Below are 24729 nucleotides of genomic sequence, written 5' to 3'. Positions count from 1 at the left end.
CAGAGCTGACAAGTACCTGCTTGATGTACCTACCTCCTCCCCTCCTACTGCCAAGCCTCACCTGGGTGGTATCTCCACTTGGGCCACGGCTACAACCAAATTGGTGACTATGTGTGGTGTGGTTTGCATTTCAGCTGCTATTTCAGAAAAAGAAAAAAAAAAGCCCAGTGTTTTTGGGGACCCCTTAGGCCAGTGGAAGATCACATGAGGACCAAGTCCTCTCATTCTCTCAATGAGTCCTGGGGTCTCCAAGCATCCATTCGACTTAGCTCCAAATGAAGAAGCTAAAAGCTTATTGCTGGACTTAAAAAAAAAAAAAAATGGCCGACATTCTTCACATACTTTATCTGATTTCAGTTTTGCCATTTCAGCACTATTCGTTGTTGAGGTCCTAAACTTGACCTTGACCTTGACCCCTGAACCCAGGCATACCCTGCTTGACTCCTTTCCTGTTCTTAACCCTCACGGGTAGCTATAGAAATCCTCTGAATTTCTCTAAACCATGGAGAAAACCCTCAGGCCTGAAAGATGAAACTGTGTATCAGAAGGGAGGAGGGCACAGAGACCGCGGTGGCGGGCCAGACTTTCTCCCACCCGTCAAGGCTGGGAAATGAATCTTCAGTGCAGAACTGGCACCAAGGGAAGCAGGGGATGGGCGCTTGTGGTCGGCGAGACCAGCGGCCGCCACACGGGATAGGCTGGTGACAGTGCAAGGGATGTGTGTGTGTGTGTGTGTGTGTGTGTGTGTGTGTGTGTGCGCGCGCGCGCGCGCGCGTGCGTCTGTGTGTGTCTGTGTGTCTGTGTGTGTGTGGATTTTATCACATTTTATCCAGGCCCACTCACACGCTCATATTTCTTTCATCTACAAGCCACTTCCCAAAACAGACTGGATATACAGTGGAAAACACCATAGGAACTAATTCCAGAAGTGCACACAAAATGACATCCCTGCAACAGTCCCAAGAGGAAACGCTCTGTGCAGAAGGCTGCTGGAAAGACTGGAGAGAGCAAGAGAAACCCCCTAATCCTGAAAGAATGTGGCCCAGGAAAACCAACTGACTCCTCATTTTTTCACCAGGACCAAATGACTATTTTGGTACCTCTTCCCAGCTCACAACATCCTTTCAGAATTTGCAAATAACTTCCCTTCATTCCTGCCCTGAAGAAAACAATCCTTTACGCACCTACATGTAAGCATCTCCGACCTGAGCGTCAGAACCCAGGGCTGTTGGGACAGCCTTGCCTCCTTGAGGTCTGTAGCCGGGCTACAGGCCCCCTGAGAAACTGTCTCAACTGTGAGCGGGCATGCTGCGCACCTCGCCCCCCAGGTCCTCATCAGACCGGCACAGAGTGGCAGCTCTTCTTCAAGCCTCTTGAGGGAGTCAGTGGGAGCCTAAGTTCTAGGAGGTGGACACCCCCACTTCTCAAACTGGTCCTCCCGAGGAGCCCTTTCGAAGCCGGTGGAATCCGAAGGCTCCAGCAGCTTAGCCTGCCACAGAAGGAGCAGCTTCCACTTCAGGCCCCCTCGGGAAGCTACTGTTACCATTTGGGCACTACCTCTTCCCAGCAGATTCCTCCTGGATGGAAGCTAGGAGGTCCCTGCTGGGGCTGTTATTCGGGAGGTCCTAGGAACTTCAGGAGGTAGGGCCTAGCAGGAGAAATGGGTTACGGAGTGACCGGCCTAGGTACTTCAGTCTAGTGCCTTCCTTTCTTGATCTCTGGTCCCCGTCTGCCATGAAGCTCTTCTCCAGCCCACATTCCCACCGCCGTGATGCTGGGCCCAAGTGCACGGAGCCAAGTAATCATGGACTAGACCCCTGAAGCCCCGAGGCCAAACTAACCCTTCCTCCGCATACATTGTTTCTGTCAGGCGTTTAGTCCCAGCAAACAGAAAGTAGCTAATCCGACTGCTGTGAACAGTTAGGCCGCCATCTTCCCTGGAAAGGACTTCTAGGCTTCGCATCCTTTTTTTTTTTTTCTTCACGACAACCCCTCGTTCTCGTTCGCTCCCTCTGTCCCTTCAACAGGTCTTGGGCACCTGCTTCTGCACCTCTATATCCCCGAACGGACCTCTTCAACCCACCAGCGAGCGGAGGTGGAAAGCCCAGCCTCTGCGTCTGTTTTCCTCCCCGACCGGAGTTCAAACTCAGTAGAAGGCAGAAAGTGGTTTCGACCCCCGTCCCCGTCCCGAGGCCCCAGCTTCCCAAGCCCTCAGTGCAGCCAGGCCCCCTATTAGTTTGGCTCCACAAATGCCTGTTTTCAAAGAAACCGAAGCTGCTTCTGCTTCACCTCCCTCAAAGGAGGCCATCCTGAGGCCCGCCCCTCCCCGAATCAGGAAGTCCCAAGTGCCAGCCCTCAGTGGCATTCGAACCGGGAGAGCCCGTGTGGCTGGGGCAACTCCCACAGACCTCGAGACAACTGCCGTGCCAGGTCTTCTCAGGCAAGCCGGAGTGACAGGGCCGAGGACAGGCAGGGCCTCTTACACGGCAAAGCCATAGTTCAAATATTTATCGTATGTGTCTGGCTTTCACACAGAATGTGCAACCTGCCAGTTCCCACTGTTTACCTTGGTCGAAATTCACGGGAAATCTTAGTCTGAACAGGCCCGGAGTTTATTTTACTGCCAGAGAAACAACTTTCTTTGATAAATCATCCGTGTGACAGTGTCCCTGAAAGACTAAACAAAGATCTCAAGCATAATCTACGGCCTTTGAGAAGCCTTGCAAAGCTAATGCGTGTTTAATTGGCTGCTCTAAGCAGGTTGGGGCAGGGCAAGGGTCTGACATTTCTTTGGCCATTTGTTCTCCTTTAAAAAAAAAAAAATACAGATTGAAGCTTTTGGCTCATTTCTGCAAAACTGGATAAAACCTACCAATATTTCAGGGCTCCTTTCTTCTGAATGTAGCCTATTTGTGGGGCTGGGTATCAGAAGGAAGCGGTTTGAAAAGGAACTCAGGCCTGGGATACTGCTTGAGAAAAGGGGGAGGGAGAGGGAGGTACCCCGACACAAAGGGGGCTCTCAAATCTCTCTCTGAAGCAGACCCCAATAAATTATGAGCGGAATATATTACGGATAAGATTTCTCAAAAAAAAAAAAAAAAACAACCCACACTAGCACAAAAGAAAACTCCAGTGGGCGTGTCCTAGAACTGGTGTAGATTGGGTTATAATTGTCTGGGGGGGGGGACTTCCAGCTGCATGATTGACGAGTGTCATCGAATGTAAGTCCCGATGATCTCCTTCACTTCTAGAACATGGGGGGGGGGAGGCGTGGGGGAGGGGCAGCTGCTTGCCTGTGTTTGGTTTTGTTAACTACAGTACTTGGAAGCAGCACAATCCTTCAAGTTTTCAAACTGCCTCATAAAAAAATCAGCTAACCAGAGAATGACCGAGGTAGGTATTCCATCCCACGTCTTAATCTTTTCCTTTTTTTTTTTTTTTAAAAGTTTTCTCTTTTTGTCCAACAAGACGATTTCCTGAGTGACAGAATTCTCCTTCCCAGACTGAGTTCCACATCCTAAAATGGTTCTTAGAATGAAGCGAACATTACTATGGGTTGAGCAGCTTCTACGGTCCAGGAAATGCACTTAATTCATCTACTTGATTCACTCAGCTCTCTGAACGACCTAATGTTGGAATTGCCACTGGAGAAAGCAGGCTCAGGGAGGTTGAGCCACTTTCTTGGGGCGGCCCAGCTCAGAGGGTTTGGATTTCATCCGAGTCGGTCCGGCTCAGTTGGCCTCTCCACCAGGAAGAAATTCAACAGTGGTAGGGCACCTTCTCTGTGTGAGGTGCGAGGCCTTTAAATTCCACATTCTGAGCGCAAAAGAGCGCGCTGTCCCCCTGCCAAGGAGCTCCTCCACCATCTCGACGGGATGGGAGGGTGTTGGGCATGCGAGGCAAGAAGGTGAGAGGAGCAGGCATGAGCTGGCTTGCTGCCCATCAAGCACTGGCAGTGGAAGCTGCCGCAGTCCGGGTCAGGCAGCCTCCAGCTAACTCCTTCCCCTTGCTTTTCAGTCTATAAAGGGAGGGCACGGACTGGCTGACCTCGGAAGCTCCGCCCAACTCAGTGTTTCTTCACAGTGTCCACTGGGAACAGGTGAGCCACCCAGCACCCCGGGAAGTAAGCAGCCCCATGGCCTCGCTTGTCCCCTATCTCTCTTCCTCTACCACCAGGAAGGCTTCAAAAGGGTGACAACTGAGGGCAAATCCTCCTCGTTCACCTCATCCACGACTGTCATACATAACAGTCACATACCGAAAGGGGAGGAGATCGGGCTTCGTAAGGGAGGCCACATGCGCAGACATATACCGTCTGATCCATCCCCCTGAGGTCCCTTGAGTGATCGCATTCATGAAGAGAATGGAGAGTGGTGTTTGCCAGGGGCTGAGGGGGAAGCGGGGAGATGATTGGTTAGCGGGCACAAAGTTTCAGTGTAGATAATGAAAACTCCACAGACAGACCTGGGGATGTCCCCTCCACCAAGTGAACGCACCTAACACCACCGACGAACACTCGGAAATGGCTGAGACAATAAGGTTTCTGTGAGGCTCCCACCTAGGAAGCTAGGCAAGGCAGGGATTGGGCTCCTCAGACCAGGGCATCTTGGCATTCAGATTGGAAGGCACTTCCCAAAGACTTCTAGATGATGCTTCATGGCAAGTTCTGAATAACCCAGCCAGAGCTACATTTAGCCAGAGAATGAGCATCCCCAGTCCTAAACCATGTGTGCACATAACCTAAATCTATAAGGCTAAGATATGCAGCCATACATCCCAAGCATAAAGAGAGCGAAAGACTGAAGAGAGAATTGAGTTTGGTTTAAAACTCAGTTGGGTAAAAGCCATGAAGGCAGATCTTGGGGGAAGGAAAAAAAAAAAAGCAACGAAATGAGCATTCTTGAGTGCAGCTGGTGGGATTCCATTTCATCTCCTCTGCCTCTCACCAAATCTACACCTGAGTCTCAGCTACCATCTCTCTAGGGGAAACTGAGGCATGGAGAGTTCGAGAGGCTTGCTTGGCATGCAGGGCAAAGAGACAAAGAATGCAAGTCTGCCCCCGAGGGTCCAGTGTCCCCCCATCCTGAGGTTCACTGATTTGAAGATGCTGATATGATGTTCCACGACATTTGCCTTACTTAACATCTTCCTGCCAATCAGGAATCAGTGACGGAGGAAGGGTACACCATGCTCACTGAAAGGGAACACTGGTTCTTTACAGCTTTTCCTCCTGTTTCCTCAATGTGTGGCCTCAACCTAGCCTAGTGGGTCTCTTGCTTCGGCCCTGGCTAGACCTCGGACCAGTCCCCCAGGTCTCAAATCTTCACAGGAACTCTCCAATCTGAGATCATGGATGAGTAGGTGATTACATTGGCTACATGATGCCCCCCCACCTGAGAAGTTTTCTAGAAATGAGGTCAGCATGGTCCACAATAGATTTTCCAACCCTGTCCATCAGGTAGCCTGGCTAAAACGAGATGCAGACTATGATGAGCCATCTTACAGTACCAGTGCTTGGATCAGAGGGTCAAACTCACAGTTCCCGGCACTTGGCAACTGTTTCAAGCTCAGAGGGTACGGATGAGATGCGTATTTGTGTATTCTCGGGGCTCTCAGTTCCTTGGGGGCTCCCTGAGACCACTTCTGTTTGATTTTACTTTGAGTGAACTGGACCAGGTCGTGCCAACCCTAGCGTGTTGTTCCCCTCAATTTAATAACCAATTGCACATAGCCACTTGGAAGGGAGGCTCGCCTTTACTCTGTACCTGCTGTGTATGAGACATTGTCCAGGGACCAGTCTGAGTACAAACAGGCCTTATTTTGTTCTAAGACTCCGATTTTTGTTTTTTCACATTCTAGCCACGAAGCTGTGTTTTCTTTGTCAGTGGTACAAGGCCGATAGAGCATCTATTAGTCACAAAGAAAGTAAATATGGCCCCAGACACAGAGCCTGCTCTCAAGCGGCTACAGTGGCTAGAACCGCCATGCTGGCAGCCGGTTCCCCCCACTTCCAAGAGGAAACCTGAAGTTTGGTTTGGAAAGCCTGAGCTGACTTTGAGAGCAAACTGCCTTGCAGTGAACCTCAGAGCCCCCAACAGCAGCAGCTCAGCAAACCGTCCCGCGGAGTGAAGCGTGGTCCTCCAACAGCCGCTCGGCCAAGAAACCTTGAGAGAGTCGTGCGTGAGGCGGAGTGAGAACAGATTCATGGAGGAGCAGGGACCACAGGAAATATTTCTAGGAAACCTTCCCAGTGCTGACTCAGAGTTGATTTTCTCTTCCTTTCCTATTTGACTGATTTTACTTATTGCCAAGTACAGTTTCCCTCTTTGAGGAAACTTATACACAAACAAGGGGACGATGGTCTCTCAGGGGGGCGGAGGGGGCGGGCGGGCAAAGAAACCTTTCTTCGCGAGTAGAAAACACTGTCTGGAGAAGCTGCCAAGAGCACTGGCAGATCCCAAAGGTAAAGACGCTGGTGCAGGGGAAGCGCGCTTCCTCAGAAAAAGACTGTGAATCATCACAGGGATGCAGCGGAAAGACCTGGACAAAGTGGCTGGAAGAGGGCTAAGAACCCCCACAGCAGCTAGGAATCCGATTAACATCTGCCTGAGATAAACTAACCTAAGAGAGAGATGGCTGTGGGCACAAGCCATTAACAACGAAGTTATCATGGGGGAGCGGCAGTGGCCTCTCTAAGATCTGAGCACAGCACCCAGTCACAGAGGAGTAGGAAACACAGGGGGAAACTCATGGCAGAGCTGTGAGTCCTGACGGTGGTGCAGCAGGCAAGGTGACCACCATGTTGGGTCTGAAGACTTTGCATCAGCTGTCCGTGGCCTCTCCACATCTGCTGCTCAATGCAGGCTGCTCTGGCCGCGTTCCTGAGCATCAGCACAGACTTCCTTACTGTTGTTTTTGCCTGTTGAGGGGGAAGAAAAATTGTGCTCTGCACTGAGAAGGGAGCGTGCAAGAGGAGAGAGTGAATATAGTGAGGCGGAAGTGCCATGGGGTTGAAAAATGCATCCTTGGGGGGGGGGGTAGCAGGCTCAGCATGTCCAGCTCCACACGCAATGGGAGTGTGAGGATGCACTGAGAGAAAAAAGCAGAAGGAGAAGCAAGTGATGGAGCATGCGTGCTCACCCCTGAAGAGCACACCCCTCGCACAATGCTTTCCAGCAACCGATGTCTCCCCACTGGGGACACCCGGGCCACTTAATATAAAGCTTGATCCCTGGAGGAGGGAGTCAAACATTCTCTGCTGTGTGTTAGCTTGCATTGTCAAATGTCTTTGTCTTCTAACTCAATCCTATCAGTGTGGCTGACTGCCTCTCTTCCTTGAAATGAACCGAGCTAGGCAACAAGTTTCTCAACAAGGCTCCATTCTGCAGGGTACTAAGAAGGGCAGGGCTAAGCTCAGTCCCCACAGAGAGAGGGGGGTGGGGGGAGAGGAAGAATCCTATTTATCATTTTCTAAAAACCCTACAAACCAAAAGCCAGAAAAGTATGGCCCACCCAAGCCTCACCATGCAGAGATGGGCACCTGCATGCCATAGTCCTAATACTGAGGGGGGGGAGGCCCTCAGTGAGTCAAAGTATTCCAAAGGGGAATGCCAGCTCCTAGCTCATCAAATGTGAAGATTTGAAAAAAAATGAACCCTAAGGTCTTGGAGGACCTCAAGAACTCAAGAAGAAAATACTCCGAGGGTTACAAGGAGACAATCTTAAACAGCCCAACTCCAGTCCACCAAGCCCTACTGGTTATTTATGAGGCACCTCTCTAAGTAGTAGCTACCTGGGGGCTTGCTGGCTTGGCAGGTACCAACTGGCACAGGGGAACACCCAACACTGGTGAGCTGTAGTACATCCTCTGGTCTTCTGCCTCTGTTAGAAAGCCAACTTTACCCTAGCAGGTTCTTTCCAAGGCATGCCTCTTCCAAATGTATCTACCTTGGCTGCCATGAAATCCCCAGGGAACAGAATTTTGGGAAGGAAGTGAGAGAAAGGGAGGAAATTTAACGACGATTCGGGGTTGGTATGTTTCGGACAAAGATTCTGGACCGGCATCCACTTTCTCACCAAGGTTGCGCCGACCCTGGCCTTTAAATTCCTATCACCTCCACTCTAAATGAAATCCACCACTCTCCAGAAAAATCACTGAGGAGTGTCTGGTTAGGGATGTGAAGTTTTAATTTATTCCAGGTGAATATTCTTGGATCAGTGTCCAGCCTCATTTATTATGCTTAATAAACACTGGGTGAAAAGATACACGCAGACCAAGACTGAGGCACAGACACTCTGAATGGGGAGCATCCTTAGCAGGAGGTCACCCTTGCCAATCACCTCCACACATTCAGTTCTAAGGATGTCCACCCCTCTACCCTAAACCTGATAAAATTCCATAAACACGAGGGAAGCGGCCAGCAAGCTGTTACTTTCCGGGTTCCATCTGAGACGGTTCCCCAAACTCACACAATGTCAGGGCACCTGGTAAAAGTGAGCACTCTGACCTGCCATATGCAAGATCGATGACATGGGAAAGAGCAGCCTCTTCTTTAGTCCTCCTGAGGAGCCTCTGGGATCTCACCCACATGGAAGCCCATTCTTCCGGCCCTTACCATGTTAACCAAAGGCTTCCTGCCAGGGATCCTCTGCGATTCTATTTATTCCTGTTTCCTTTCCTTCCAGGTTTATCCTTGGGAAGGACCTGGTGTATCTTTGTAACTGAAGAGTTTGCCGCTACAGCAATATGGAGTTGTGTATCCATGTGCTGTATGCGGGAGACCCAACGGGCTGAGCCCAGTTTGGGGCAGCTCCTGAGGGAGCAAAACAGAGCTAACACCAAGACAAGAGCGGAAGAGTAATCAGCCTTTGCGTGGATCACGACATACGCCACCTGTAACGTGTTCGTTTGTTGATACAGGGGCTGCCTACATAGCCCAGACTGGTCTCAAACTCAAGAGCCTCCTGCCTCCACCCCCAAGTGCTGGGATTATAGGCATGCACCACCATACCCGACTTCTGGTTAGCATTCTGGATGAACCCAATGTAAAACTGCAGAAGATGCGTGTGGTATGGGGGCCCACACCTATCGTCTCAACAGCTCGGGAAGCAGATGCAAAAAGATGGAGAGCACGAAGCTAGCCTGTGCTACGCAGCCAGGGAGAAGCCAGACCGGGACACAGCTAAGATTAAATAAATAAATAAATAAAGTCTTTACAAAAATTTTAAAAGACAAGAAAAAAAGGGTGGAACTCACACAAGCAGCAAAATGTAGCAGAAACCAAATAAGGCAAATACAGACCCTTGATATCAAAATTAAAACCATCAGAAATAAATCTAACTTTTTTTAAAAAATGGGTGTGCCGTAAGCTCAGTGAGTAACGATGCTCGTCCCCAAGCCCCACAACCTGAGCGCAATCCCCAGGACCCACGTGATCAAAGTTTCCTCTGGCCTCCACATGCATGAGCATACATACATAGTTTTAAAGAAAGAAAGAAAGAAAGAAAGAAAGAAAGAAAGAAAGAAAGAAAGAAAGAAAGAAAGAAAGAAAGAAAGAAAGAAAGAAAGAAAGAAACATCTATTCTCATTAAGGTCTCTTTGGCAAACGATTTGAGCAATTCAGCTTCCGCACATGCATCTGCAAGCACTCTGAGAACAATGTGTGCCATGGCACACAAACTCCTTGGGCGTGTGAGTGCTCCCTCCCACACCTGCGTGGCTCACCTGAGCACAGCACTTCACCATGTCAAACTCTTCCTGTACTTCATCACATCAAGTTAATGAAAACACAGAGGAGGTCGCTCTGAAGGGACGTGAAAACTCGCATTACCTACCTTCATGCTTTCTCCAGCTAAGCGGTGAGAAATCCCACCCTCGGGGACACAACCTGGAATTGTGAGCATCAGCCTACATCTGTCCTTCAGCAAAATGGGTCTGGCCTTGGCTGCTGCTCTGCGTCCAGCGGTGGAGACCCAAGAGAGGGAGGGAGCAGACTCCAAAAGGGCACAGTTCGTAAGTACTGTTCTCAGAGGTTCAGGAGACACTGCGTTTTCCTGTTGGCCAGAGGGGCCATCCTGGAAGGGTCCTGAATTTGCCGCCTAGCACAGTCTAGCCTGCTCTGGCACCTGCAGGTGCTGATTCAGAATTCTTTTCCAACCCACAGTGACTTAGGAAGTAGGGAGAGAAGTCACACTCCTGTGTCAACATCCATGTTCTTTGCCTGAAGGGCCTTGACTAGGACCTCTGAATGCCCTAAGCACAGAAATCTCCCCCTCCTGGGAAGGCACCCCACCCACCCTGGGCCATTCCAGTCCAGGGTAGAGTAGTGCTGACACCTAGGGGTGGTTGTAAAAAAAAAAAATCAAACACCAGAGAAAGTCAAGCCAGGGCCTTCTCCTGCAGCAAGTCGAGAGTTTTACCCCTGTCCCCAAGTCTGCCTCCCTCTGCCTTCAAAGAAGGTTCCCCCAAATCTGAGACAGAGAGACATACACAGTCTAACTTTAAGAAAGATGGCCCATGCTCCACGCTACCTAGACTTCCTTTTGCCTGAGAGTGAAAACAAGAAAATGGAGGCAGAGGATGTAAACAATGAGCTCCACGCTCAGGGAGAGACACAGGACAGGGAAAGGCAGGGATTCCAAAAAGCCCCACATGAGGCTGGTTCTCTTCTCTTACCAAACTCGCTTGCACAGAGATGTTCAATGATGGCCTCAGATTTCAACTCGTTGTCACATGGAGGACACACTGTTGTACCTAGCAAGGGGAAGCAAGCAGAAACAGAAGTTGTAAGTCATGGTGTTGGGGACCCCTGAACAAGAGAGCAGAGGGGGGCCAGGCTAATAAGGGCTAAAGGTCTGGAATTCCTGAAAGGCATCCAGCCAATGGCCATGGAGGGATCTTGAGCTCAGGATCAAAGGCGTAAACAGATGAATGTGTTCTTCAAACATTTTGGCCTAGATATGTCAGATGTGATGATTATTTAATCTACTGCTATCTGAGGTAGGTAGGGGCAGGTCCAGGCTGCTATGAGTACCTGAAAGAAAGAAAACTTGGCTTATGAACTAAAACAGATCTTCTCATGGTTTGTGTCTAGTTCTTCCCCGCGCCCCATGTCGGGCTCCCTTCCTGTTGGCAAACTCTGAACAAGAGACCTCATCAATTTGACCAGGTCTTGAGGACCAAGAGAACAGTCATACTCAATTACTCAAGCCCAGGGCCCTGATGTGCCTGCCACAGGGACTCCAGAAAGCAGGCTGTGGGCTGTGGGGTGGGGGAGGGGAGGGGCTAGCAAGAGCCACCAAATGGAGGACAGAGCTGACTGAGGAGGAAACCCTTTAGGTGATCTTTCATGAAGGGCTTTGAAGAGGAGCGAGTGTGTGTGTGTGTGTGTGTGTGTGTGTGTGTGTGTGTGTGTGTGTGTATGGCAAGCCACTGAGAGGTAGCTAGGTCCCTGTGGGAGGTGGCTTCAGAGGCCTCCTTGGAAGGGCAGAGAGAAAGTGTTTACAGGAGAAACCTCCAAGGGTTGAAGTAACTTACCATCTCCCTATAATTCCTCCTCATCATCATCATTATCTATCAAACAACTTACAGTTTATTGACGACCCAGAAAACTGCAAGTACACTAAACATAGTCTATTCCTGGCACCCTGGACACTGGAGGCCGGAGCCTGGCTGGAGCTGAAAGGAAGTCGCCCTGAGACAGCAGTCGAGGTGGGGTTCAGGTGTGCCGAGCACCTCTGCTCACTGGCCTTCACTTCCTGTTACCTGTGACTCACCAACACCATCTTCTTCTCCCTCCCCCTTCCCCCGCACCTTGGGCTGTGAAATGGGTGCCCTACAGAGTAGCTGTTCCCCAGCCCTCTCCCTGCAGGGCAGGGACCACATCACCCGTCTGTGCCCACCAGTTTCTCTCCCACCTATACCACACCCTGACAGCTGCCTTTCAAATTTGGGGGGGGCAGAAGCTTAGCAAAACTCTTTGGGCCAGATGTTGGAAATATGCTTGTCTCGCTCCCAGAGCTTGAGATTGGGTTCTGGAAGCAATGTTTCTGAACGACAGCAACAAGATAAAAAAACCTCTTACCCAGAAGTCTCCATCATGGTGTTCGCTTCCATGTAAAGACAGAAAGAAAAAGGAAAGGATGTTATAGACAGGACCATGTGACCTATAGTAGGAAAATGAACTGTGTGTTTGGGGTTTCCTAGCTGTTTTTGATGATTGCTTTTTTTTTTTAAGTAGAAGTTATCACACTGCAAAGTTCAAGGTATAAAACACCGAGCAAAGGAGTACCAAGACAGTCAAACATAAAGACCGAGTCTCATTGGTCCCCTCCCTCCGTACACCCCCAATTCTCCCGGCACTCTGAGCCTCTGCACCCCCACAGGACAGATGTTTCGGCCTGGGGATTCATCTTGGCCTTCCAGCACTCTCGGGGGCCTCTGGGAAAGGTGCAGGGTGGGGTTGCACCGTTCATTTGCAGCATGCCTCTCCCTCTTCTCAATAGTTGCAGCCGGGAGCTGAGCAGCTTTCGGCGGAGAGAGAAGAATGTGTAATGTAATATTAATCTCTGCCCCTCGTGTGTCTCTGGGGCCCTGCAAGGCTACCTCACAGGAGGAATATACCGAGACTTCCACCGGACAGGTAAACCAAATCCTAGCTCTAAAGTGTGAAGCAAATGAATAAAAGACTAAGAGATTCTGTGCTTTGTTAATGTATATACGAGAAAGCGGAGGGGAAAGCCAACACTGGAATCAGTTAAGATGACTTGTAAAAGCAATGTGCACAGGGAGAGGAGAGGTAGGGGGGAAGAGATGGGGGGAGGGAGAGGCAGGGAGATTGATTTTCCTTAGGCGGCTAGCTCACCCACCGAGGGGAGAGGAGGAAGTACCCTAAGAGAGCATCTGGGAGAAGTGGGGACTCCCTGGCCTCTGCAGCCTGTGACTACACCGCCTGGTTGACTTCATGCACAACAAGCCTAAACAACACAAGGAGACGGACTCGTTCCCACAACTCGGTGAAACCTGGCAGGGAAGGAGAATGACAATTTACCAAATTAGCCTAATGGATGTCCAAGTTCTAGACATCAGTCTCCGGGGACGGACGGCACAATTACCTTTCCTGTCACGGAAGCCAAGGTAGTGTGAGTAGCTACTGCTTGAAAGAGAGGAAATAAAAGTCTTTGGTTCATTTCTCATGATCAGGCTTGCCTTTAATAACAAAGAATTTCCCAATATTCCTAAAGCTGTATATTAAGATGTAATGCTGTGTTGAAAATTTGCTTTTTCCGTTTTAAGGGTGGATGAGGAATGGAATGAGGCACCTGTATGGAACTTAACTGTCGTCCCAGTGTCCCGGGTCGTGTTCCAGGGTCACCAGTCTGAGGCTCTGAGGACCAATAATCTAACCTTTCTTAACCTTCCCCTATACACACAGCTTAACTCTCGGCTGAGAGTCGGACAGCCCTGCAGGGCAAAGGGGGTGCACATCGTGTGGGACACCCTCATAAGGATGGGACACCCTCATAACGATGGTCCTCTGTTCTGGAGAGACACTGGTGCCTCTCACAAAAATCACAGTCACTTCAGACAAAACCAGCCACAGCCACACTCCTGCCAGACAACACACACACACACACACACACAGAGAGAGAGGGGGGGGGTGTCTTTATTTAGCAAAGAATTGCTCTACCTGAGCACTGAGCAAGGAAGGACCAGAAACATGGAACCACACAAAAGCATCCAGAAATGGGTAAGGGTGAGTGTGACCTTTGCCCTGTCAGTCTTTTGGAGGTACTGGTTTGGGGGACCCTCAGAAACAGCACCCCCACCCCCCATCTGGTCCTCTTTTCTTGCCCCCAAACACCAACCACTTTGCACAAAGCTGTTTCCCACAGGTTTCCACTTCACGCCCACCAATAGCCCCAGAAAAACGGCAATCAATCAGTGGCCGTGGGGCACGGACAGAATACAAGCAAAGCTGGCCACAGGCTCTCCTGGCAGGCAGGACCTAGGAAGGAAACTGTGGTCTGCAGGGGGGTGGGGTGGGGTGGGGTGGGGGACGCGATGGGGGTAGAAGACACAGTGCTGTGGTCAAGGGAAATGCTCAACCCCCAGTGAGCTGTCTCAAAGGGCTGCACATACCAGCCCCGAGGACAGGGGTGACCAGGGCTACCATTTACCTTACAGGCTGGGGCCCTCGCCAGACAAGGGCAATCACTTTGGACCTACCTTCCTCCCTAGAATGAATAGGAGCGTTCAGACTTCGCTCATGCATCTACCCCGTTCCTCACTCTGAGGCGGCCAAAGGAGGCACTAACAAGAGGCACTTGGCAGCGCATGCCTGTGTGATCCCAGAGCTGAGGAGGTTGAAACAGGAGGAATTTGCGTTCAAGACCAGCCCCGGCCGCACACCAAGAGACTGAGACCCTGCCTCAGAAAGCCAAGACACTCAGCACTTCGAGATAAACTAAAAGTTTCCTCTTCAGAAATGGCCTTGGGGTGCCTGCCCTCTTCTTTGATAAAGGGCTTCTGGGCAAGAATATCTAGTATTCCTGAACCTCATCCCACAGGAAGGAACCCAGTCCCAAGAAACTCGGCCACCAGGCTGCTGGAGTGTTTGCTGCTTAGGGGTGTGTGTGTGTGTGTGTGTGTGTGTGTGTGTGTGTGTGTGTGTGTGTGTGTGTTGTTTTTGAGTCAAAAAAAAAACAAAACCCTTTAAATACGGGTTTCCCAGAAGAAATTCTGCTCCCCCAGGGTTCAGAATCTGCAGCGCCCAATTTGCAGGTCCTCACCCCCAGGAGGAGATAAACAATGAGCTAATTACATTTTTATCTTTCTAATTACCTAAGGATTTGTGTGAATGGGAGACGCAGGGGGTATGCAAGGATGGTGGACAAGAGATTTTTGCATCCCCTAGATTTGCTAAATTCGACGTTGTTGCCGGAATTTAGAGGCATAGAAACCGAAGTGGCTCTTTCTAAATTTCTTTTCCTCGGCCAATTCCGCACCACGACTGAAAGATAAACTAAGGAGAGGGCATGTTTTGTTGCTGTTTGTTTTGCTTTTAGAAAAAAAAAATACTTTCAAACTTATGAAAATAAACAAAGCTTTTCCTCAGTCTGAGTTTTTTGCAGTTTGAGCGAGTTGTTTTCTTAGGGAGCAGTCTGTTTCGGATGTTAAGAGCTTTGGATGGGCACCCTCCTCTTGAAAACCTAGGCTTAGCTTTGTTTCAGGTATGAAAGACGCCAGACTGGAGCCCAGGAAGAACAGCTCCAGGGCCCCCTCTCCCCACCGCCCGGGCCGAGGCTCCCCCAGCAATCTCCGGGCACCTGGGGCAGGAGAAGCACCAAGTGACGCCTGGGCCTCCTAGAAGCTTTCGGGACCAGGTCTGCACACCTTGCAGGCTCCGGTGCGCGGCTCCCCGGCTTGCCCCGCTTGCAGCCCCGGGGCCAGTGCGGCTGGACACCGGAGCTCGCGGGCGTGGGAAGGAGCACCCTTACCTTGGGGCTTCGAGGCTTCGGTGGCATTGGGCGGGGTCATGGCGATGCAGACGTCGCCCTCAGGGAACTTGTCACACTTGAGCATCTCGGGCCAGTAGAAGCCGAAGAACTGCATGACCGGCTCGCACGAGTCGCGCACGGCCTCGCAGAGCCAGCGGCACGGGTAGATGGGCCGGTCCAGACAGACGGGCGCGAAGAGCGAGCAGAGGAAGACCTGGGTGCCCATGTGGCAGTTCTTGTTGAGCAGCGGCACCCAGCTGCTGGCCTGCTGCTTCACCTCTGCCATGGTCTCGTGCTCCAGCAGGTTGGGCAGCACCATCTTCTTGTAGCCCACGTTGTGGCACAGCCTGAGGTCCACCGGGATGTCCACGCACTGCGGAGGCTTGGTGTAGAAGCGGCCGCTCTGGTACGAGCCGATGTCCGACTGGAAGCTCACGTAGTCGTACTCGCTGGCCGAACCCGCGGCCAGCAGCGCGGCCACCAGAGCCAGCAGCACGCCCGAGGCGGCTCCGCCGCGGCCCCGCGCGCTGCGCCCGCTGCCCATGCTGCTCGGCGACGTCGGGGCTGCCCGCGCTGCCTTCACTCGCGCGTCCCGCTGCAAACTTCCCGGAGCCTCCGGGGACAAAGGCGCAGTGCCCGGCCCCCCGTCCGGCTCGCGGCCGCGCGCTGCTCCCCGGTCTCGGGCCGATGGGGCTCTCGGATGCCGCAGGCCGCGGCGGGGCTGGCGCGGGGCAGGGAGCGCGCGGGACCGAGTGCCGTCCCGGCTGGCGGAGGCGCGGCGGGCTGCGGGCGGCTGCACCTACTTGCGACGCTGCAGCCCGAGTGCGCGGTGTGCGGGTGGCCGAGCCCTGGATCTCCCGCGCGCAGCCAATCAGCTCGGCGCTGCCGGGAGCCGCTCTCCTTACCGCGTCAGTCAGCCGCGCAGTTAACCAATCGCCGCGCCCGCCCGAGGGATCGGTTTACTAGAACTAGACACAGGTCAACACCCCTTGAAAAGCAAAACCAAAAACTAAGCAAATACTTCGAAGAAGGCAAAGGCAGAGAGAAGAGGGTAGTTAGAAGTGTGGGATGGATAAAGACGATGTCGGACGCTGTAAGGAACGTGAGGCGGTTTGTTTAAAAAATAAATAAATAAAAGGAATCTTCATAATACTTGCAAATTGATGCGACTGTGAAGACTTTTTTTTTTTTTACACGTTTTCCTAATTCCAAGCAACCGCGCGACAGACCAGCAGCTCTCCGCTCCACGGTTTACTCTTTGACTCTTATGCACAGAGGCAGGCTGCTTCTCAGCTACTCAGATAAGCAGGCTGAACTTAGGGAGGTCTTTTAATTCCCCCAATGAACCCGAGCTTTTGCAAAAACTAAGAGAAGGTGGTGTTTGTGGCTGTGTTCAAAACAGAACACCTTTCCAGGTAAAAGGGGCTCACTGTGGAGGACAATACTGCTCACATTGGTGTTAGTTTTGGAGGAAAGTTTACATTTTTAAATGATATTTTTAAGACCCTGCACAAGTCCCAGATCAGCTGACAACATATCTGTGCACAAGCCTATCTATGCATACTGACGTTTGTGGATTAGAAAGCAAAAGCATTTTACACACACACACACACACACACACACACACACACACACACACACAAGCCTTTATCAGCATGGCTGGGTGGATACCAACTCTATCAGTCAGATATACATGCTAATTCAGAGGCAGTCTAGGTCAAAACCAAAGGTGTGTCCCCTGCCACCCCACAACAAGGCAGAAGCCAAGCAGGCAGGAATAGCTGGGTGTCCTCTAGCCTCCCCTGCCCCCACTAGTCACTTCCTGGGAATTACTTGAGTGTTCTGAATACTTGCCTTAAAATCAGAGAGCTAGGGGTGTGATCAGGAATGGGCAGGAGAAGGGACAAGCGGTTCTGGAAGTTCTCCGGGTCTCCACATGCTGTGTCCTTCAGGGCGTCTGGAGGAGATAGCCAAGGAGGCAGTGTAGTGCCACACTGGGTGGCACATGTGCTGCTACTCTTAGTTGCAAGGCAGAACACAGTTGGAGGTTTGTAAAGCTCTGGGAACTCTTACTTTCAACTCTACAGACCTAATTTCTTGGTTCCAAGTTAAAGCCCGCCCGGGAGCTCGCAAAGATGCAGGGATATTTTCTTAAAGCAGTCATACACACGCTGACACTGTGCTGCATGTCGACACTGTGGTCGACATGTCTGTCCCTCCCAGGCCAATGAAAGGAGCCCAAAGCCAAATAGGCAGATTTGGGTAGAGGGAAAGGTCATGCAGAGCAAGGCTGTGGATGACCAGGGATTAATCAAGAAACAGCCTGCAATGCCCGCCTGCCTGAGGAGCTGGGGAACTACATTCTTCACAGAGAACAGAGGCAGGAGACCAGGAACTGTGGGTCTCAGTTCAACAACGGTCGGGGCTAAATCTATTTGCTAGAGTGTCATCTTTCCCTCCCCAGTCTAGACCCTCTTTCTGGGATAAAGTGTCTGTTTGCTTGCTCAGTGGAAAGATTAGCTTTAGCAGATAAAGAGCCTTTGCCCTCTGAATCAAGATTCAGCCCACCCCTCACTCAACTGTGTACCATTCTCTCGAACAGCAGGAGGACTTGGGTCTACCCTCTGTGACAATGCTGGTGCTGAGTGCAGGGGAGTCACCTCTGATGGCTGTGGAAGTCTCCAGGCAGGAGTCAGCTTCACAAACCCGTTCACAGGAGGAACTGGTCTACACCCCGTCGGCCTTGTTGACTTAGATGCCACGGTGTTCATCTCTCTGCTTTGCCTTCTGGCACGATGCCCAGGACACAACTGTCAGGTCGGAGAAGGAAGGCCGGTAGTTGTAGATTTCTGGATCCTTCTAAGGGCCAGCTGGGAAGGGGAAGACTCTTGAGTCTTGACCCCACTGATAGATGTCCATCCCACTTGAGATGAAAAATGTCCCTGGAGGCCACACCGCAGGACAGTGTCAGCCAAGGCAGACTGTACCTACTTTCATATCACCAGACTGTAGGCAGATTTTTTTTGGTCAGGGCCAGTGGCTCCCCAATAATGACATGGAGACTTATTATGAATTATGAAAGCTTGGCTAGTAGCTTAGGCTTGTTTCTAACTAGCTCTATTTTTTCTTTTTCTTTAAATTTTTTATTCATTTTACATACCAACCACAGATCCCCCTCATATCCCTCCTCCCACTCTCCCCACCTCCCCCCACCCCTTTTCTCCTCCTCCAACACTAACTAGCTCTTATAACTTAAATTAACCTGTTTCTTTTCATCTACTTCTTTTACATGCTCAGTCACTTTACTTTGTAATGCCCATGCTGCTTGCTCTGCATCCTCATGTCTCCCTCTTCTTCTTCTTCCCAGAATCCTCTGTGCCTGGAAATCCAGCCTAGCTATTGGCCATTCAGATTTTAAATTAAACCAATCAGAGTAACGTATCTTTACACAATGTAATCAAATATCTCGCAACACTAAACTGTACGCTTTGAAATCTAATCTCCCTTTCTCTGATAGTGTATATACAAGAGAAAGTTCTAGAAGAAAGGATGTTTAAAATGCTATGGTCCTAACACAGCTCCCAGAGGCCTTGGTTTCTGAGTTTGAGAACTATAAACCAGAAGAAGCCCCTGGCTTCCTCCTGCCCTAATATTTAAGTGAGCACGGACAAGAGGAAGCTTTACCCTTGCCCTTTTCCACACAGCCAGGTCCCTGTTCATGAAAACTGGAAAAACACCTTCCCTATCACTTCCCATTAGCTTAAGGGGCCATTTACTAGTCTCAAAGCTGACAGGAAATCAGGGTCACTGAGGGGCCTCCCAGTACCTAGCTAGTGGCCTCTTTGCACACAGAGAACTTAAAATCAGGAGAGGAAGAACCTGCCTAGGCCATGGCTCCTCTTCTGTTCCCTTATCATTTCACCAGTGATTTTTAGGCCACTCCAGGAATAAGATCTGCAGAACTGCCAAGGACAGAGGGGCTCCTTCCTGCCTATGGCAGGCAGTGGTGGCTGTAACATAGACAGAAGAGATCATTGAGGCTCAGAGTTGGGAAACACCGTATATGGCTTCAGTTATGCTTCCTAACACACTTCCATCTCTCTGGGTAGAGAATGCTTCCATCTCTCTGGGTAGAGCCTGCTTCCATCTCTCTGGGTAGAGCCTGCTTGCCTGTAAGGCAGAGCTAGACATGCTTACTCAGGTACTTATGGCCTATTCTGCTACTTATAAAGCACAGAATGTGAACTCTTGGCCTGTCCTACTGGCACGTGCTTTTAACACCAGCACTTGGAAGGCAATGACAGGCAGATCTCTGTGAGTTTGAGGCCAGCCAGGACTGCACAGTGAAACCCTGTCAAAAAAAAATTTTTTTTTAAATTGAATTATCAGTATCTAGGACCATAAGAGAGACACAGACTTCCAGTCAAGTACGAATGCCTTAACATGGTATTCATGCCATAGTATTCATGGCATCATAAAGTGTGGTGATGTTCTTACTTAGACAGGCTGGTTCTCCAGTACACCTTAGAGTGAGTTATTTTTGAATCTCCTGAGTCTTTACCAACTGACCTGTCCCTTGATGGGTTTAGGAAAGTCTGGAATGAATCTTCAAACATTAGAGTTGGGCCTGGTTCTTTAAACCTATGTGTAGGCAGCGCTTTTCTATCCTGACCACCTGTTCCCAAGTAACTGGCAGCCACTTCCCAAATAACTGACTCAGAAACTTAATATAAATTATAAATGCTCAGGCTGATAGCTTGTTACTACCTAACTCTTACATTTAAATTAACCCATGTTTCTTATCTATGCTTTGCCATGTGGCTCATGGCTTGTTACCTCATTTTCTGCAAGACCTGCTTCCTCAGCTGGCTGGCTGGTGTCTCCTCTGACTCCACCCTTCTTCTTCTTCCCATCATTCTCCTAGTTTGGCTGTCCTGCCTATATTTCCTGTTTGGCTACTGGCCAATTAGCATTTTATTAAGTTAATTCGAGTGACAAATCTTTACAGTGTACAAGAGGATTATTCAATAGCATTCCCCCTTTTGTCTAATTAAAAAGGGTTTTAATTTTAACATAGTACAATTATATACAATAAAACAGATATTAAGTAAGAATTATAGTTACAGTGTCCAGTCTGTTCGTATTTGGTTAAATTAGAGAAAATACTCTATTGTCTATCTTATCTTGGTGAGTCTAAAGTTTCATATCTAATTTACCTTTTATCATAACTAAGGAAAACTATAACCATCTAGTCTTCAACTCCATCAAAGACCCCAGAAGGGTGAAATGTTACCTAATGACAGGGTCATCAGGCTGCCTGGATGGTCACTCAAAGTTCCTCTGCAATGTTGGGGCATCCAATTCTGTCCTACAGGCCTAACATATCTGACAGACTTTCCTGTGAAGCAGGGAAATGTGAAGGACTGTCCTACCTTGTCTTGGCAAAGTTTGGCAATCATCTTTCTTGCATCCTGCTAGTCCAGTTTGGACAGTAACTGTCGGCAATTGTGGCAAGGGCAGTTTCTTTGCCCACATGGCTAGTTTTGCCATAAAGTAAACAAACTCCATATGGAGTTTCTTCAGTGCTCATCATCCTCTCTGAAGTAGTTTGGTGCTACCAGGAGCAAATGTGTCTCATTGTCATGAAAAGCCTTAGGTTACTAAACATATTAAATTCCATACTCTGTAGGTCTTTGAAGTGTTTGAAGACCATCTATCTATCTAAATATATCTGTTTATGATCTTGAAAACATATCTAACATGACCAAAAGTTTCATTATTGTAGATGACTATTAATCTGTACTTTTCATTATAAATTACATTTTAAAAATGAGTTGCATAAGCACAATAACCCAAACAAGAGTAGAAACATACATACAGTATAACAAAATTAACTTTAAATTTGTGTCATTATACAAAAATCCATACCAATGTAAAATATTTAAGAACAGTAGTTGCTTTTTTGGTTTAAAAGTAGATTCAAAAATCTACCCTTTTATCCTATCATTTCTATATCCCCCTTTTTCTTTTCATAACAAGATCCCTGAATCTAATCCCCTTTGTTCAGCTTTTTTTTCCTTGACCATTAACCAATTACAACTTGTAACCAAACCCCCTAAACAATGACAAATATCCATAATCCACTGAATGACCAAAATCTCCTACTACACCTCTTGGGAATGTGAGTGTTGTGTTCTTAAGATTACTTCCTGTTGTCTGGGGGTGATGGCGTCTTTAGGGGACACTGAAAAAATTGGGATAATTGTCAAATCCTGGGAGAGATAGCTATATCTTTTGTTGTCCAGTCTCTGTATAATAGGAGAGTACAGGGCTTATCTCAAGTCCTGGCTAGAGTAGTCTGTGAGGCTGGACCATCTCAGCTAGCCATCTCGAAATTGTCCTGAGCAGTTGGTAGTCCAAAGCCAATCTTTGGGTGGTGTTTGTCAGTTTAATGGCATTACCACAATCCAGGTGGATTCATCATTGTGGGGCCTCATCCCCCTTTTGGAGACTTCAAATGTTGCTGTTAGAAATAGTCACCATTTACTGCAGAAAACATCAACATTTTAAATATCATATGCAGCAGATCTCAAAGAGGTTAAAGGACCACAATTTGTTAAGTACATCCAGAGCACAAAAACTTAATTCCTAGTTACCTGATAGAGACTCAAACCTGAAATCAAGTACAAGAAGCTAGATGAAGCCTTTTTCTGCAGTTAGTTAGTACTCTATATGACCATTAAAATCATGACAAAAAGTTTAATATATATATATATATATATATATATATATATATATATTATAAAATTTGAGGTAATATTTATACCTTAAGAAAAGTTTTAAAGAGTCAAAATAAAACCAAAGAATTATGAAATTAGTGGCAATAGAATGAATAGTCCCTTAACAGAGGGGTCCAAGGCCCTAAAAGGGAACCTACTACTGTTATTTTGCTAAATGGTCACAATGCCAAATTGTCTCCCAAATACTCGTGTTTATGACCATAGCTTCATGCTGTTCTCACCTTTCATCAGAGACACGCCCTACCTAGGCAGCAGGTGACAGTGCAGAGACACACAACTGGTCAAAATGTGGAGAGTACATGACTATTCAGCCTGGCCCTGAATGGGACAGATGTACGGCTTCCTCTAAGGCTCAGAGGGCATCTCGGAAGAGGAAGAGAGGAAGGATAGAGAAGATGTACAGCTCTCACGAACTCACCGTGGCTGTGGTGAACCACACAAGACGGGGCCCGTCAACTTTTCATCACAGGTGGTGGAGGGGCCCTTGAGGTCCTACTCCCCCCAGAGGGTCTATTGGCAGCTAATGGTTGCTAAAGTAGAGGTATAGTGTCCTTCAGTGTTGTAGCCACTGGTAAGGGCTCCGGTAAATAACTTCCCACAGCTGTGCATGCGAGCAGCTCTCATGGGATGCAGTGGAGTGAGTCACACACAAACGAAGACAATAAAGCCGAAAGGGGATTTACTGCAAAGAAGGGTTTCCGTGGGCCTAAGAGGGGGACGAGAGGGGGGAAGAGGGTGTCAGGGACAAACACAACCCCCATGTATACATCCCTTGGCAAGGTTCTTAGCTGGGGTAGCTGGGCATCTCCGATGCCACCATGAGGCCTCCTTCTTTCTTTGGGACACAGCTACCCTGTGGGTGGAGTCCACTAGAATGCTCTCCCTTCCCTGTAGGGGAACTTGACTCCCCGTAATTACATCTCAGGAGGCTGAGTAGCACTGGTTTCTACCTCGCCCCCACAGTGGTCTTGGGAAGACAACATCAGCCATTCCCTGGAGGGAGAGGCTGTGGGCACTGTCCCTGACTCTCTGCTTGGAGACACACTTCCCCGCTCTCCAGAGGAGCCTTTGTCAAGTTGAGCTAAAACATTTATTCATTGCTGAATATTGTAATTTGTTTATAAATATATGAATTGTGGACTAAAGTACTATCTTCAAGAAAGAGCTGGAGTTAAATAGCACAATTTGACATGAATTTGTAAAAATAGAAGTAAAAAAATTGTCTACAATGTATAACTGCTGCTTTCCGAGGATTTGCTGGGTGTCTGTGAGTGTATGGACCTTGGTAAGTCTTGCCAGCATGCACACTACCCAGCCCCTGGCACTGCACCAGGGGTATACATGAATGTTCCGGCCCTTCATCCTGGTAACCACACAAAGGTGGTAGAAGGCATGGACTTGGTGGAACCCTGCCTTTGAGGACTGATTTTGCCCTAAGATTTCGGAGAACCAAGGCAGTAAGTAAGTATAAGCAGATGGCGTGGTTCCCTCCATTTCCAGGAAAGAAATGTCTCCCAGGTCTGAATCCTACAGCGACCGGTTGTTGGTGCCTGATAGGAAGACCGTGGGGTAGAAGCCATCTGTACAGGCCCTCTTCCCTCCCCAGAGTCTGCCCTGTGTGCAGCAATTTTACCCCCATTGCCAATGTCTACCCCAGGGAAGAGGCGGGTCATGAGTATAGCAGCTGGTTCTGGGCAAAGATAAGAACTTCCTGGAAGCCGGGCGGTGGTGGCGCACGCCTTTAATCCCAGCACTTGGGAGGCAGAGCCAGGCAGATCTCTGTGAGTTCGAGGCCAGCCTGGGCTACCAAGTGAGTCCCAGGAAAGGCGCAAAGCTACACACAGAAATCCTGTCTCGAAAAACCAAAAAAAAAAAAAAAGAACTTCCTGGAAAGGAATCATGCCTGAGCTCTTGGCGCACAGACCCCAAGGCAGCATCATAGACAACAGGAGCTGGCACACAGAAGGTGTGCAGGGCCGGGGGGCGGGGGGGGGGGTCCTGGGAGCTTCATGCAGCAGTATATAGGAGTGGGGAACAGGATGCAACAGAAGGGGGCTCCCCAGTGTGACACCTGGCTCCAGGTCGTGGCTTCATGGCTCAAGGCATTACAAGGACACCACGGGTCTTAAGGAGACTGGACTGGTCATCCTTCTGGTCGTGGCAGAGTGAAGGTGAAGAGGCAGGGGCCCCATAAATCTGCCTGAGCTGCACCAAGGGACAGATCAGCTCCAGACCACAGGCCTCAGGGCCATGTGCTAATTACCTCACCCTGACTGGTAGGTGGGCAGGGGTCTGCCACCCTCATGGAGGGTTTGAACAGAAGCTCACGGGGATATAGATGAGGTGCTAGGTGAGGAGAGCATCCTCTCCCCTCTGGAAAATCCTCCACTGTCCACTAGGACCGCGCTCTTCTCTACCCTATGTACGTTCC

At 49.4% G+C, this 24729-nt stretch overlaps 1 protein-coding gene across 1 annotated transcript in view; it reads right to left on the bottom strand.

Annotated features, from left to right (window-relative positions):
- Nucleotides 1-16124, bottom strand: part of Sfrp1 (secreted frizzled related protein 1) — a 41213-nt gene extending 25089 nt beyond the window's left edge. The window contains exons 1-2 of the mRNA XM_028887796.2: nt 15499-16124; nt 10676-10753 (exon numbers count right to left, since the gene is read on the bottom strand). Of these exons, the coding sequence (XP_028743629.1) occupies nt 10676-10753; nt 15499-16042 (622 nt within the window). The 5' untranslated portion in view covers nt 16043-16124. The remainder of the gene's footprint in view (nt 1-10675; nt 10754-15498) is intronic.
- Between the last annotated feature and the right edge of the window lie 8605 nt (nt 16125-24729).

The sequence above is a fragment of the Peromyscus leucopus genome, chromosome 17, assembly GCF_004664715.2.
Source record: "Peromyscus leucopus breed LL Stock chromosome 17, UCI_PerLeu_2.1, whole genome shotgun sequence".
Lineage (NCBI taxonomy): Eukaryota > Metazoa > Chordata > Mammalia > Rodentia > Cricetidae > Peromyscus > Peromyscus leucopus.
This window is presented reverse-complemented; position numbering and strand designations above follow the sequence as displayed.